We start from the raw sequence: 17,147 nt of genomic DNA, 5'->3' as shown, positions 1-17,147 counted from the left end.
ACAAATTGGGTCTGAAAATAGTGTTGAGGCAGAATAGTCCACGATTTTTGCCTTGGGTGCACAGAGGGATTGGGTGTTGTAGACTTCTTTTATTCTTCATTAAGATAAACATTTTCAAAAATGTGCTTGTTCAACCTTGCTCCCACTGTGTGCATGGGAGGGAGATAACTGAAAGTGGGGAGCGTTGCTTGGATCCTGCAAGTGGCTGAGGTCCAGTGGGGTTGGAGGCTTTCTTCCTCCTTTTGGAAATGCAAAGCAACCCTGCACCTCCCCTGCACTTGCAGAAGGATCGTGACAGCCCAAAGCACAGCGGCTTTGTAATTGCTGCATACACTTCGATCGGATTTACGTGGCAAGGGTTTGGTAGCAGGGGCCTGCAGGGATGGCGTCTGTGAGAACAGTCCAGACAACAGCCAGCTCCAGATAGCTCCAAAAGGGCCCCGGCGCTTGCCAGAGCTGAGCCAATAAGCGATGTTGTTTGCACCTCTGGGAGAGCAGATGTAAGCAGGGGGAAATACTGCTGCACAACAGAAGCTGGAAGAGCAAGGAGTGAGAAGCAGCCCTGCAGCCCCCAAGGTGAGTGCAGCAGGAGGCAGGAGGTGCTCCAGGCTCACAGCAGCAGTTCCCCTGCGGGCTGTGCAGGGAGAGGCCCCTGGTGGAGCAGGCTGTCCCCCTGCACCCATGGGTCCCCCATGGAGCAGATCTCCACGCTGCTGCCCCCCTGTGGGTGGAGGAGCCCCCGGTGGAGCAGGTGGCTGTGGCCTGGAGGAGGCTGCGGCCTGTGGAGAGCCCCCGCAGGAGCAGGCCCCGGGCCGCAGCTGCAGCCATGGAGAGGAGCCCCCGCAGGAGCAGGGGGGCTGGGGGGAGCTGCCGCCCAGCCGTGGGGGACCCGTGCTGGAGCAGTTTGCTCCTGGGGGATGGATGGATGGATGGATGGAGCCCGTGGGACGGAGCCGTGTGGGAGCAGTGCTTGAGGAGCTGCTGCCTGTGGGCAGCCCGTGTGGGATCAGCTGGGGAAGGGCGGCATCCCATGGGAGGGACCCCACGGGGAGCAGGGGCAGGGAGGGACCCTGAGGGTCACTCTGCTGAGTCTGCTTTGCCCGTCACGATACTTGTTGAGCCATCGCCCTGTCCTTATCTCAGCCCTGGAGCCCTTTGCATCGTATTTTCTCCCCCTTTCCCTTTGAGGAGGGGGAGTGAGAGAGCGGCCGTGGTGGAACTCGGCTGCCCACCCGCTTCGAACCACCACAGTTGCAAAGTCCTGGGAAAGATTTCTTTCAAGAAATTAAACAAGGTGTTTAACAAAGAAATGCAGAGTTTCCTTTTGAAGGCTTCCTGGAGAATTGGGCTTCTTTCCTATTCCCAGCTCAGAGGAAGGGAATTGTTGATTTCACCTTCTTTTTTCTGACATGGAAATCAAAGGTGAACTGCTCTACAAGGACGAGCAATGTCTCAGAATCAAGCTCTTTTGCTCTGTAGTCCTTTCTCAAGGAAAAGATTGATCACACACCTTCCACAGATGTAGGGGAGCAGGGAATAATGTTTGAACTACTCTAATTCAAGTCAGTTTGGGCATAGTGGTACTTCCCTAGCTGTTTCTGAGACAGACGCATTAGCAACAGAGAGTGTTGTGCCGTCACTGGGAGGCGCCTGCGGTGATGACTTCAGAAACAGAACTGAATTGTGTCACCACAGCACTTTGGCAACAGCTGCCTCTGTGCACGTTTAGCTGGGAGGCACAGAGAAGGGTGCTGGATGCGATGAAACCACGTGAGGATTTGTGGATCTCCCCTTGAGGTGCACAGAGAGGGACCATGCCCTTCTGTAAGTGTTTTGATGCTTGGCTGCGGAAAAAAATGTGGTTTTGTTGTGAATGCTTCATTGTAGTATTCTGTAGTTTGTGTCAAGTCCTTACAGAAGCCTCAAGGTTGGTACTTTGCTCAATGATGGAGCTGCACAGAGTGAGAACAGACCCAATGTACGGGTGAGGGCCTCTGCACGTTCTCTTCTTCCTACAGACGATCAACAAATAAGGGGAGACAGAGAAGAGTGTGCTGTGGTCCTCCCATAGACCGCAAGTACTAAAGCATAAACAAGAGGCTTAAGAGTCCCCCTGTCATGTTAAAATTCAGGCAGCAATGGACTTCCTCACACGGGCTGGCCTGTCGACTAGTGTCTCAGGCTGTGGCGTATGAAGATGCACTCCATCTGCTTTCAGGGTAGCAATGGCAGTGGGCAAGCTTCCTGACCTTAACATTTGTCATTTCATTTCTCACCTGAGTTTTGGTGGTTCTCCACGATTCATTCTTGGACTAGAAAAAAAAAAAAAAAAGTGAATTTGGATCAAAATAAAAGGATAAAAGGATTTCCTTTCCATTAATTACATGTTCTTACCTTTGTAACAGATTTGGTTATTGACTTAGAAGGCAAATATCTGGCCAGACTGCAAGACTTGTGCTCGCAGCGTGGGACAGCTCTCGTAAAGGTGATTCAGGGCAGTTTCTGGAAAACAAGACATCAGATCTCCCAAACAGCTTTCTTTGTGCTAATGTAGGAAGGGTGAGTAAGTGTAAAGGTAAGAGCCCAGATACCGTAAGAAGCAGAAAGTGTGAAGGAAACTTCCTTCTGGCTGATACAGCTCCATATCTAGTTGTCAAGTATGAAGAGAGCAGTGCTAAGTTTCTTGGGGAGAGGAAAACAAAGAGGCTGGGAGAGTGTACAAAGAAAAAAATGGGATTCCCTATTTCAGGAAATCCTAGGAACTGGAAATAGAGATTGGAAGAGTGCTTTAAGCCAAGACAGACATGTTTTAAAACTAAAACCTAGGAGTTGAATGAACCAAGAAATGAATCCCTTTTGATTATGCAGTTGCGTCCAGTGTTATCTTGGGAAATATGGTTTCCACATAAAACGTATCTGGGGCTTGAAGTTCTCCTAAGGCCCTTCTCTGTGTATTCCCTACTGTTTGGTAAGCGCTGAGGTCACACTGCAGACAGCAGCACGTCCTCTCCCCACTACTTAGCTGTCTGTTCTCACAACACGTCTAGGAACAGAATGGCTTGGACACAACTGCGCCTAGGAACGAGTTCATTCAAGCTGCTGGACGAGGTAAAAGCTCTGGACAAGCGAAGGGGAGGGAGGGATGGGTGGACATACAATATGATCACTTTAATCTCATTTCTCTAAGAATCCTGGCTGAGAAAACAAAACAAAACAGAATCAAAAAGAACAGAACAGAACAGAACAGAACAAATGAAGCAAGCAGCTAGCTTGCTGGAGACATTGTCTGGGAAGCAGTGAAAACACTTGCAAACAAAAACACGTCAAAGGACTAACTCTTTGAGCTTAATTCTAATCCAACAGCATAACCTCAAAGTCCTGTTTCTGTTCGTAACAGGCTGGTCCAGTAACATGTCCCATTGGATGACTTTGCAGCATAGATGTCAGGAATGCAGCTTGGGATCCCCTCCTTCTACTCAGAGTTCACTTTGAAGGGATGAGCAAGTAATTCTTCCTGGGTTGACGGAAATCTAAAGTCTGTTTTCTAACACTCTTGCAGACGCTTCTCTGTCCATCGGCCTGTCCTGCCAACTCTGGTGTGAGTGTGAAGTTGTGGCAAGAGGGATTTCCCATTCCTATTTGACCTGATGGACACCAGCTTTCCTCGGAAATGGCTGATGTTGCTGAGGAGGCAGCAGTATCAAAGCCCTTGCTGATGAAGGTACAACCAGCTGGGGAGGCTTTGGCATTTCTGCACAACGCTGCTCCCTGACTGTCACTCCAGACTCAGATTCGGAAAGAAGCAAAGCAAGCTAGAGGAAAACTGGATGTCCTGGTAATTTTCTTTTTCTTTTATTTCTTCATTCTTCACTTGTAAGAAAATCTAAATCTTAACCCTTTGTTTGAAAACACGGCTTTATGGAAATGCTTATGGGTGTGCTCCTTCACCTTGTGTGGAACCTGCTTCACCTCGCTTCAGCTATAGGACACCTATGCTCCAATTTATGCTTCCCATGATAAAGCGGTGTTCTTTCGGTGTTCTTTTCTGTGATGCTTGCAGGCGAGGTTGAAAAGAGTTGTCAGTAGGATTCTTCGTTTCCTTTGCAGTATCCAAAGCTCCGTATTACCGTGGATCTTCTCCTCTGATCTGGAAAGCTTCACAGGCCAAAAGAGAATTGAGATGAAGAAGGAAATAGAGAATGCTGACCAATATTGCCAAGTACCACCCGTAAGTTTTGTGAAAGAATCCGGTGCATTTCTGTAGTGGTAGAAAGTTCATAAAATCATCGTCGTGCACTTGAAGGCAAGCAATGCTGTAAAAATGAAGAATGCAAGGCCCTGCTTAAGGACAATCTTCAGGCTGCTTCTAGATCAACAGCTTATTTGCTTCTTCCACAACCTCATCTCCGCTTGCTTAGAAGTTGTGAAGGTCGGAAGCACACTCCGTCTTTTTCATCCCCTCTGTGTATCTTTTCCCTGACAGCAACTTCTGTCTTGGCTCTTCACATCCAGCCAGAGCAGTTGCTTTGCCTCCGCAACCTGCAGGCTGACCTCTCGTGTGTACCTGTGCTGGACTGAGGGTAATGCTTGTAACGCACACAGATGCTGCATTCACTGTGACTTTTAGAAAAGAGAGCAAGAAGCTAACCTGCACAGCAGACTCTTAGGTTTCTGTATCTCTCTCTTTCTCTCTCTCTCTCTCTCTCTCTATCTGCATATATATTTCAGTACTTATTTACTTCTTTAAAGATACCTTAAATAGAATAGATACTTTAAGAAAGCTTACTTGTTCTTCCCCTTTCCTTGTTTTTAACGTTTGCTTTTCTAACCAATCCTTAATGTTACAACATTGGATTGATGCAGTACTCAGTCCTTAGAAGTTCTCAAAGCACATCAGTGATTTCTCTATTTCTCAACCTTTCCATCTTCATTGAGATCTCTCATCTGAATTTAGGTACGAGGTGAAGAAGAACACTGCAAGCAGCTGAAGCTGTATCAGACACATGCTTCTGCTAGGAAGTCATTCCGAGTGATTCCACGGTGTACTTTAGACAGGTTTGCTCTGGTCCTCTGGACTCAGCATCCCCAAGGGATATTTCAAAGCTCTCGGAAGGACCCGTCATTATCTCTGACACTGCAGCCTCCAGTAGGAAGGGGTAGATATTCCTTGCCCTTGTGCAAAGGAACTACTCAGTTAGCTGTTTCTAACCCAAATCTCGTTGTTGTCTTCTATTGACAGACACCACCCGGCTAGCCAAGCTAAACCACTGAAAATGGAAGGAGTGGGACATCTTGCAAAGCCTGCTGCTGCTTCTAAGCAGAAGTGCGCTGTAGGTGGGGACACAGTAAGAGGAAACGTCCAGGCCACGGTGGAACTGCAAGGCACCTGTCTGAGCCACACAACGAAGTCAGCGATTCCCAGTTGGAGACTGTTGCTCGACCAGTGACACAGCAGCTGGAGCGCTTCTGGTTGCTGCTGATGGGTTCCCGTGAATCAGCCAGGGACAGGAGCTATGAGAACGACTGAAGCGATTTGAAGTTACCCGAAAGAAAGAAGAGAGGAGAGAAGAAGACAAGAGGGGAGGGAAGGGGAGGGAATAAAAGGAAGGGAGGGGAGGGGAGGGGAGGGCAGGGGGAGGGTAGGATAGGATAGGATAGGATAGGATAGGATAGGATAGGATAGGATAGGATAGGATAGGATAGGATAGGATAGGATAGGGTGGGGTAGGGTAGGGTAGGGAAGGGTAGGGTAGGGTAGGGTAGGGAAGGGTAGGGTAGGGTAGGGTAGGGTAGGGTAGGGTAGCATAGCGTAGTGTAGCGTGTTAGAGGGGAGGGGAGCATAGGAGAGTATAGGGTAGTGTAGGGGATCGGAGTTTAGGGGAGTGTAGGGTAGGATACGGGAGGGGAGTGTAGGAGAGTGTAGGGGAGGGGGGCATAGGGTAATGTAGGGTAGTGTAGCGAACGGGAGTTTAGGGTAGGATAGGGGAGGGAAGTGTAGGAGTGTGTAGGGTAGTATAGGGGAGGGGAGTGTACAGAGTGTAGGGACAGGGAGCATAGGGGAGGGGGTGTAGGGGAGGGGAGGAGACGGGAGGGGAGGGGAGGGGATGGGGGGGAGGAAAGGGGAGGCAAAATTGGGGAGATAATCAAAAGAGTGTACGGTAGGGGAGGGGAGGGTAGGGGAGGGGAGGGGAGGGGAGGGGAGGGGAGGGGAGGGGAGTGCTACCATAAATAAAATTGCCAAATACATGACACCTCCGAGTTGACTAGGGCTGAACTACTGAAAAAGAATAGAAAATCTATAAATAAGAGTGAGAGATGGTGAATACCTAACCATCTCTTAAAAGCAGGATTTTAAGAGAATAAGTAATTGATAAATGGAGTTAAGATCGGAGGGAAAAAAGTCCACTGTTGCAATCAATAGAGTTAAGAAGTTTTTCAAGTACATTAGGAACAAAAATTAGAGTAATGACACAGATCTGATACGGGATGGGTATTGCTTCAGTGAGAAATGATGGAAAAAAACACAACACAACACATGTGTATGTGTTGTTGGGTATTTGTAAAAAAAAAAAAGAAACAAAAAAAAAAACAGGTTAATGAAAACTGCATGCTCAATTAGATGATTTTTTTGTTGTCATTGGTAGGGAATTGTGTGCTTTACAACACAATATGTGTTATATATATATATTATATATGTTTTATATATGTTTTATATATGTTTTAATAAAATAAGGAAATGATATTTTTTTTCTACGTTTGTGGTTTCCAAACTGTAGTTAATAAACATTAAACAAGATGCAATAGGATCTCGTTAACTCTTTTGTTTGAAAAAACAGTGGCCCTGATCGAGAGGTGCAAGTGAGAGGAGACAATATTCAGTATTTCTCTATGTTGTCATTTATTGGTGAAGATGAAAGTCTGCAGTTCATGTTCATGACACTAGCATGACAACATGACCACAAGGGGGACTGTCTGGTAGTGAAAAGGAACTTCAGCATGGATTAAAAATCTTTGCCTTTCTTTATTCTGAACTGTTTTTCTTATGGCTGCTAGAGAGAGATTCTCTGCCTTAGAAATAAAACTGCCCAGGCTGTTCTGATAAACCTGTAGGGTTAAGGCACTTCTACCAAAACAGATTTCAAAAGGCAAGAAGTCAAAAAGCAACAATTCAGTAATCTGTGTACGCTTCTATATTAAGTTTTAAGATCACCTGGTTTATATTTAGTTCACACAAATTAACTAAACATAGCAGCATACAACCTAAGAAAAGCTTAAGAAATTTATTAGATGCACAGATAAAGTGCTGTAACAGAGAAACTTGTGTAAATCTATTCTAAAATAAATAAGGTACAGTTAAACCACCTTTGACTCGTTTTAACTCGGAAAGAAATAACCTAAGTTTTAATCATTTGAATTTTAAGGTCAAGGCGAAATATACCATAACTATAACAGTGGTTGTGATCTGTATCAACTATTTGAGGCTCCTGTTCCTCTTGAGGTCTCCCAGAAACAGGAAGGCTATTGCAAAATGTGTCCATTAGACATAGTTCCTTTTACAGAAACATTTTTGTAATAAAGTCTGGTTGCTCAAATACATGTTAAAATATTTAACAAGGAAACAATTTTCTCCTGATCCAGTCAATCTTTTAAACAAGACAATGTATTTTTCCTATGACGCAGCCCACAGGAGGGAACAGAAGTAAACATCCTCCTGAACTGAAGACTGTTTTGCTTGAAGAACTAAACTATTGCATTATTATATGAGAGCAAGAAATATCCATTTGGGTTATCCCTTTCTCCAAACATGGTGCCCAGTGATACATGTATTTTTGCCTTAATCTCAAAGGCCCGTTTGTCTCCAGGTAAGGTACGTTAAAAAGAGATTCCCTTTAAGCATCTTATCACAAGATCTCTTACTGCCTTTCCATCCGGGGAAGCTTGTGTGTTAAACTGCCCTTGGAGTTTTGGATGCTACTAGATTTCTGTGCTCTGTTATCCATAATTTCAGGCACTTCGGGGCTAACATGGCTGTTTAAGTCAATGCAATAATATTACCAATATATTCAACACTCAGAAGAGTCACCACAGTTTCCTTCACACACTCAGGATTTCAAATTCTTCTTCCAATTCAAATAGCTTGTCAGTAGATTCAATGAGTTCTGTAAAAAAAGATAAAGAAAAAAATGCTTCTAAAGACATGCCTGATTTTGTTCACTTAAAAAAAAAAACTTTGAAAGACGCATTCCAGAAAAGTACTTTGTAAGAGTGAAAAAAAAAAATCTGTGCTAGCAATTGTATGGCTTGTTTGGATACATGCCTGCTATATATTGCTTGACACTCACAAAGGATAGTTATTCTACCTGTGATTATTCTTTTATTTGCTAACGAGGAACATAACATTGCACAATTAGGCTTTTAATCGGTGCCTTACCTGCTCCTGTGGTTGTCACTTCTGGTTTTGTTGGAGGTATGAAAGGAGGCCAGTGTGGCGGGTGCTTCTGGACCAGCTCAAACATCCGTAGACTCTGCTGCTTTAGAATCTCCTGAGGACAGAATGCTTTCATTTTAAAAGCTGGCTCGGGAGACGCTTCAAACACAAAACGTGTCTGCTTAATTGAAAGTGTTTTTTAATTACGCATGTCCATCAGGAAAAAAAAGTCTTTATACAGACATACTGTGAAATCCAAGCACCATGGTCTCTGTAATACATCCCTAGTTAAAACACATCTGGAAGACAGATCTCTTGAACTGTACTACAAATTATCAGTCTTATCATCTTTTGATATCAGCTTTGATATCTGCAAACCTGTAATTTTGTTTACAGGTAGCAAGCACACTAGGAATGTACAATATTTTCTGCTTTTTAAAAGAAAGTTGCTTGCATAGAACTCTCCTCAAGTTTTCTGTTGATCAATAGCACAAAAGACAGATCTATCAGCTCCTCCAAAGGGGAAAAAAAAAAAAAAACGCATCAGATTTTGAAGGACAGGTTTTGGTCAGGAAAAAAGGTGTTCCTGAAGCCAAACGCTATTCCTCTTCAAAGAGAAGTTACCTTCTGTCCTGTATTTCAGTTATTTACAAACTGTTTTCCTTAGATGATTTTTTTTTTTTTTTTAAATAAATGCCCTTAGAGGTTGATGGTACTTTACATTCAGACGTCTGGTGCTTAGCTTAACAGCTGCATGCAGAAACATCCTCAAGTCTGTTTCCTGTGGCAGCCAGCACCTTCTGTTCTCCCTAGATCAGCAGGAGCTAGAGGCCTGCAGCGCTTACAGAATCAGATCTTTAAGATAGCAGGGACTAACAGTCATAATTAGAACACGCAATCTATTATGTCAAACAATAAAAAAGGATCAGGAAGCAAATCATTGATACATCACTACAATATGGCAGTTAAACCTTAGTCATTTAGTGAGAATTAGAAGTTAAAAGCAAGTGTCACCCAGTAACACCTTCAAGTGTGGATGTTTACACCCATTTTCCAACTGGCAGGGTTTGTGGCTGGTAAAGTGCTGAACAATTTCCAATTAGCAATTCAGTAGTATTGCCTTACCCTGATGCTTTAATGCATTCTTCTCCATGGCTCATACAATTTGTATACAAAGGAAAATGCAAAGGAAAATTTTACAAAAAACAGACAATAAAAACCAGACTTTATAAAGAACAAATCGAGATGCTAAGTTCCCACTCTTACCTTTTGTACAAGACTACACCGGTTATCAAAATCACATTCTTCTTTGCAAAAGAAGCCCTTAGGGGAAAAAACAAACACACAGAGTTTTACCTTTGCAGATGGTAGGTATGTGGTACCAGCAGGTAAGGCGGTTTGACCTCTGATACAGTAATGCCCTGTACGATCAGTAGATATAAGACTCCAAATATGTGGCAGCTCTAGGGAGAGAACCCACGGGGAGAACAAGGCCCTGCAAACCCCTAACGAAATAGTCAAGCAAAAAATAGCAGCAGCTCCTGTGTGCTCCTCCATGGAGCGCCACCCAGTTCCTACAGTCCAGGTATCAGCAGAAGCTGAAAACTTGTAGATGATGGACCACCTAAGGAACATTTCCATTCTGGTATCTATACTGAAAATATTTGCTCTTCATTATGATTTTGTCTGTCTCGTTGCATCATGCCACATTTTGCACAGTTACGTAGTTAAGTATTAAAACAAAAAAAAACAAAAAAACTTTCTAAAAAGCAGCAGTATTAAAAAACAGGTATGTGAATGAATGACAGATACCGGTATCTTTACAGATTGTTTAAAGCTTTAGAAACACATCCCACTGGTGACAACTGCCAATCACCCAATCACAGGATACTGGCATGGGATCAGATCCAATTTTTTCAAATACCACAGTCCCCCATGACATTTTGGGTGAATTACAAATAATACATTTGTATTTGTAATTTGGGGTGAAATACAATAATTCCACTTAAACATTTTCAACTTATGATATAAAGTAAGTTTAAGTAACTTGTCTAGAGGTGACCAAACATAAAGTAGTGATAGAATAAAACACGTAAACCTGTTTCAGTTCCTTGCTCTGACCATTATAATGCCTCTTGAAAGAAGTAAAAGCTGCTCAGTAAAGAAAACAAAGCGAGCTCCCTACAGTACAGACAGCTCCCCACTTGCCCTAAGATTCTCCATGTAGTTATGTACAAACTACTATGTGTTGATCACAGAAGACAGCTTTGTGATCTTGGTTCTGTTCAAGGAGATGCATTGCTGCCCTTACCAATGTAGAGAGACATTACTTTGAGATAAAGTACATGCATTCAAGATTTCCTGACACTTACTAAAGCTACTGAAGGGTCCAAATTCATGATCTTCATTCTATGTGGGGCTTCCTGGCAGTGGAAACTCTCATCGTCAACCGTGCCATTTTCTTCTGAATCTACAAAGCTTTGAGTGGTGTGAGGGTCCAGATAGATCAGCTCATTGCCTGGATGGGTAAAAGCCGTATGTTAAAAATAAGCAAGTGACATTAATAAGCACTTGGTCCAGAACTGTAAAATAGAAATTAGATTGCCATTGCAGTCAGTATAATCTAGACTTTCCAGCTAGGGATTCTTTAAGAGAATCAGAAGGTTTAGACACAGCGTTTCCCACAGGGTATTTAGTATAACTTCCTATTGTCACCTATTACTGTAATTTTTTGGTTGGTTATGTTCTATCTTTGTCACATACTTTTATTTTTCCATGTGAGATCCAGTACTTTTTTTTTTTTTTTTTTAAATCTCAAGTGTTGTAAACACTAACATTTGACAGATTAAAAGGTACAGGATGTTCACAGATGCAATCTGTAATCCCATTAGGCATTCATTCAGAAATTGGAACAAAAAAGCCTAACTAAAACAGGTTAGGTTTTACAAAAGGACAAAATAGGGTTGCAAAATTTTGGCCCAAAGTGGGGTGAAATCTGAAGGAATGCATTTTAAATTAATTAGAGCAATACTTAATAACAGAAGGTATGCAAAAGGTGAAAAAGATACTGCTATCAGAAACAGTTTTGAAATACAAGAAAATAAAAGTGACATTTGACCAATACACTTGTCAAATGCTATCAGCTATTCTCAGTATGTTGCTCTTGTTGATGTCATCACTTATTTTTACACCTAGCTTTGCTGTTAACTTTCTGCTCCTGTTAAGGATCATCTCATACTGTTTCTAAACTCTTTTAGATATGCTTCTTCATTTATTTTATTCTATTCTCATCTTTCTTTACTTCTAGAGGTTCACGCTTAGACCCCTTACTATTTCCCCTTCAAAAAATGTTCTCTTTTGATCATCTGCACATTTGGAATAAGTTTCTTTTTTCCTTACCTAAAAATCCTATGAAATAAAAGGCATTATTTGGTTTCCCTCCTAATGCTCCCAAAGACTGTGGCATCTTAAAGCATTCCTAGGAGTTCAAAAGGAATAAAGGAAATTGTCATTCATTTCTTTACTGACATCACAGATACCCAAACTTATTTGACAGTAACGAGCAATGAATTGAAAGAAAACCTTACTTTAAATGCATCAATATATACGGGATTTATGTGATTTATCCCTAGTCGTAGAGGTATAATAAGCAAGAGGGCTTTCCAGCCTGTGCAGAGTCCTCCTGCCTTCTTGCTTCGGCCAAGAGCACTTCTGTGCAAATGTGCACTGCTGTGGGACGCGCTGCTGCTCTGAGGAGGGGACCAGCACGTTTTTTCTGCGGGAATAAAACTAGAAATCAGTCAACGCACAGAGGAACACAAAGCAGATCTTCCTCTCAGTAGTGAATTAAGCTAGTTTGCCAGGGATCTTTATAGGGCACCCAAGACAAAACGAGCCGGGCATGGCAATTACAGCTATTTAGTAGAAGTAATTCTAGCAGACAGTATGTGCTGGCACGTCCAAGTGAGACGTTAGATCAATGATTGGGGGATGACAATTTAAGACTGCAGTGACATGTCCTATTAATGTTATTAATAGTGTCAAGCTTTGCCTATAAAACGCCAGAGAAATGAAATGGCAGCAATGATGACAGTAGAAATTCTTCAAGGAGCTCTTCACATCCAGTGATGTGAGCACGAAGTTGGCATCAGGGATCAAAAAAACACAACTGAGTTTGTATGTCCTTCTTCCCTCTTCTTACCCTTGCAAGACAAAGCCATGGCCCCCCAAGTATTTGTTCATGTTTAGATACATGCTGGCAAATGGAGTCAAATCAGAAACTGTTACCAGAAAACTGATGAGGTGTCACTTCCTGATGTCTTCAATGACCACCGTATTGCCCATAGATACATAAACTGCTAATGAATTCCATTCATCAAATAAAGCAAGCTTCCTAGAAAACATTAAGGTACTAATTAATATAAACTAGTTGGATCAAAAGGGTAGCTTTACACTCAGAACCATTTATTTATTTATTTTTTCTTAAGAAAAAACATCCTTTCTGCATTTTTTAAAGTCTCCATGTAAGAAAAAGAAAACTTTAAACATTAAATGTTTAATATCTTTAGAAAAATAGGTACTGAGTGGTACCAGGAAAAACATATGCGCTGCACCATGTGCAAACTGTTTTGTCTTACTGCTAAGTGCAGTGACAGTAACAGTTCAACTACATCAAGTTTATTACTTTTTATTGCACTCGACAGTCTCTGCACTGGGTTCTTGCCCAATTGTGTCTTTTCTCATCTGGAAAAGAAAAAAATTCCTATGCCAGTTTTGCAGATTACTTTTTGCTTAAGAAATTCCACTGAATTCAGTGGAATTACTTCTGCCTGAGCCTGCGTGCACAGCAGAAATGGGGCGTTAAAAGCTAAATCAGCTAAGGGTTTGGGGCACCAAAACTTCAGTGGGAGACAGCAGCACACAGTTTTATGTCCACTTCTGCAAAATCCAAACCTTTGGGGAAGGGAGCTACACTCTTAAGCTGCACTGGCAGAATTAGCTGTTTCAAATAAGCCAGAAAGAAATGGGGGTGAGCGTTTCACCATGAAAAACTTGGCCATGAAAGATCTGGAGTCCAGGGCATGCTTCAGCTCCCCTCCCTCTTCAGATCATGTGCCTGTTCCAGGGTGTCAAAGACTTGCTGCTGAGCTCGCAGGACCTGTAGCCTAGCCCCTGCCTGAGGTAAGACACCTCCACGTACCCCTGGAGAACTGAGCAGCCTCAGTTCCTTTCAGTGTGGCTCCCAGACTATGAGGAGCTGCCCATCTTTATCCAGTAGCCTTGCTGGCAGAACTGCTGCTCAGAAAGGGAGGAATTGCAGCTCAGTTCCCTCCTCAGCCGAGATGGCTTCTCTCTGATGTTTCACACCACCACTCCGACCTACACGGTGGCACTCTCGACCTGCCAGAGCTGTGCCACTGTGCAGAAAGGAATATACATCTGTGGTGTGACTGGTGAGGGCATGCAGACGGCATAGCAGGAGACTTTCCTGCAGTTTCTTCTCCTCAGGCTCTTCCTTTATTAAAATTTAGAGGTCACCCATTCCCAACTCAGTACCTGCACACCGAGCTGTGGCATGACATTCCATGCTGCACTTGTAAATAGATGGCAAGTACATTCCTGACTGTGGGACAGGGGGAGATGCAGCCTTCAAAACTCTGCCTGGGCCTTCTCTTGGCTGCCCCAGGGGAGTACGTTCTGAATGAGACTGGTATGATCTCACTTACTTTAGTACTTGAGCAACTGTATTTGGTCCAAACCATTCTCCAATTGACTTCCCCTCTCCAACACCCACCTGTGCTGTTTTCATAGTGAAAAAAAGACACACGTACACAAAATCAAAGAAAAATGAGACCATAAAGAATGTGGGAACAATATACAGTAAATACCGTGACTGTCAAACATTCTAGAGTAACTGCAATCTGTAGTTAGCAATAACAATTATTTTCTCAATCTATGCTCTTTTCAAAACTTAGGGAGTGCCAGTTTCTTTAATAAACAAAAGGCTTCTAAACTACAATGAGAATTACAAGTTAACAAATGTTAGTGCCCTTTATTACAAATTACAGCAATAAGCTACAAGACTGTCTATTCTAACATTACTGACTCTGGTACCCAAGGCTTACAGAGTTTATCAAGAGCTACATTCTAGTACATGGCTTTATTTAGGTCTCAGGGAATGTTTCTGTACTACTAGTCTTTGCGCCCATCTGCATACCTTTTTATTTTTGTATAAGCATACACCTTGTCTTCACATCCACTTTTTAAAATTATGAATTAACATACTGCAAATTAGTGATTCAACACAGTAGAAATTTCAGTGGAAAAAACCTGAAAGTTTATGTTTGTTCTTACCCATCTGGTGGATTGAATAACAGCAAGCCTTCCTGTCGAGAAAGCATCGTAGGATTCTGTGATATTCTTCTGGTTGTTTTTTGTGTTTTTCCCATTGCCAATCTGAAAGGAAAAATTGATATAGAATAAAAAATGGTGACGTTTTCATTACACTGATCAAATGTCTAGACAGCAGAAAGCTTTATAATGAGATGTTAAAAGACATTTCAATTCATCTCGAATATTTACATTTTGTGTAGAGCTCCTAGAATTCCAAGCTTGTTATTTATCATCAAGCTGCCCTTTATCATCATAGGCTAGATTGTAAAAACAGGGAAAATAAAACAAAACAAAAACATCAACTGCAAACATATTCTGACGGATCACGCTGCGTATTGATAGCCATTCCAGTATCTCTGAGCTTCCAAGATTATTTAAAAGTACAGGCTGTGTTTAGACCTTGTTGGATTTCTAAGCACCCATTAAATAACAACATAAGATCCATACAGAAAGTCCAAACACTCCACTGGCAGCATCCTGGGATGTGACATGCACGCTTAAGAGCTTGCACCAGGGGGGTTTGGACCTCGTGCTGCTGACAAGTGAGTAGTGAAGAGAAGGGTAAGAGCACTGTCCCACGGTGGCAGGTTTTCCCTTGGCCTCAACTTGGGTGTTACACTAAAAGGTTTATAAAATAATGGCGACAGGATTCCCCATTTCTTCTCCTTCTATGCCTATTTCTCTGCTTCAGGCTGGGATGATTTCACCCAGCTGAATATGAATTGATTCATTAGGAACTGTTACCAGGGCATCAAAGAAAGTCTCACTAATAAATTCAGGGTTTGTGCTTTTAATGGAGTACTTACAAAGAAGCGTCTGCAGACAATACCGAAGTTCCCTCAGGACCAGCACTCACCTCTCCCTAAGTGTCTGCAGATCAGTGCTTGGGCCAGCATCATCTGCCCGCATCGCAGCATACATCCCCAGCCAGCGTCCGACGAAGGACCCGTGCCTCCTGTTAGGAAAGTTCATCACAATCAGTGCAGGCTTTCAACTGGGTGCAGCACCACAGAGGACATTTCAGACTGCTAGAAAACAGATAGGGCTGCTGAAGCCTCCATGAACTGTCCTACAGATAAAAGGCACACAGCAAGACTTTGGTTCCATGCTGTTGGTCTAATTCTAATCTCTGCATTGCACAAATAAACAAAATTCATTTATTCCTTGTGGAGCTGACTTACTCTTTTCATTCTTCAAGCAGCATTCACAAACCATTTACTGCATGCTATACAACATGATCACCTGTTTACATACAGACATAAATAAACACTGATTTTAATAATCTTCATGTTTGCATAAACAGTTAAAATGATGCTCAAAATGCGCTGATACTCTAGAAATATTTTCCCAGCCTACGATGCCATCACTTATCTTGCTATTTAATTTAGAACAATGCAGCAAATCTGCAGTATACTCACCACTAGGCAAAAACTTTCTTCTATATGTAAACCACACGTAAACCACAGTAAACCACGCGTGAACACACCTTGGCTTATTGTCTGACTTTGGCTTATGGTGCGTCTGTTGCTGTGTCCAGCACAGTGCAGCCCCTAAATTGCTACCAAAACCTTGCCACAAACCTCAATCCCCCTGTTAAAAGAGACCCTCTTGTTTGTTGCCCTTCTTTCGACACTCTCTAACAGGTTTATGTCTTTTTCTTATACTGTGGAGCCCAAAACTGCACTCAGTACTCAGTACATGGAATACCAACAGAGACTGCCTGGCATTTTCTCTTCTCTGCAGAAGCTCTGTTGCTAACACTGTCCAGAAATCACCACTGTCACAGACAGTAGTAGCATTCCCTCCTCCCACAGTTTGTTCTGCCCCCCAAGACTTAGACACCACCCAGAAAAAGAAGAATAATAATACTAATAAAATAAAATAAAATAAAATAAAATAAAATAAAATAAAATAAAATAAAATAAAATAAAATAAAATAAAATAAAATAAAATAAAATAAAATAGTCAAAAGCTGTCAGAAAGGCAGTAGTGCAGACTGTGGAGAGCCTGGGTTCAAATCCTTCTTCTGTGAGGCTCTGAACCTATATCCCACCACAATCTCTCTGCTAATGTATGGCAGGGAAAGGAGGAAGAAAGAACATATCTCCTGCACTTTCCATTTATTGTTGACTGACAATTCTGTAGAGTTATAAAGCCTCAATCAGTGAGATACAGGGTTCTTCTCACACTGTCTCACTGTGCCCTAAGCAGAACAGCTCTCATTTAATAGATGCTTCACCACAAAATCATGAGTCATCTGCAGTTTTGAACTTTTCTGGGATCAAGTCCCTTCAGATGGTTGAGGAATCTGCTCCAGCACCTATGT

General features: G+C 42.5%; 1 protein-coding gene across 1 annotated transcript; it reads right to left on the bottom strand.

The window, feature by feature from the left end:
• Nucleotides 1–7,594: 7,594 nt before the first annotated feature.
• LOC140000919 (cysteine protease ATG4A-like) lies at nucleotides 7,595–16,402 on the bottom strand (the record flags this gene model as incomplete). Its single annotated transcript, XM_072032025.1, has 9 exons — nucleotides 7,595–8,159; nucleotides 8,432–8,543; nucleotides 9,695–9,751; nucleotides 10,801–10,941; nucleotides 12,746–12,821; nucleotides 14,155–14,227; nucleotides 14,783–14,884; nucleotides 15,678–15,776; nucleotides 16,240–16,402. Coding segments are annotated over 9 exons (888 nt in total), but the record flags the coding sequence as incomplete, so codon positions are not given.
• Nucleotides 16,403–17,147: the final 745 nt, after the last annotated feature.

The sequence above is a fragment of the Anas platyrhynchos genome, chromosome 35 (genome assembly GCF_047663525.1).
Source record: "Anas platyrhynchos isolate ZD024472 breed Pekin duck chromosome 35, IASCAAS_PekinDuck_T2T, whole genome shotgun sequence".
Lineage (NCBI taxonomy): Eukaryota > Metazoa > Chordata > Aves > Anseriformes > Anatidae > Anas > Anas platyrhynchos.
The sequence above is the reverse complement of the archived record's forward strand: the minus strand, read 5'-3'. Positions and strand labels throughout refer to the sequence as shown.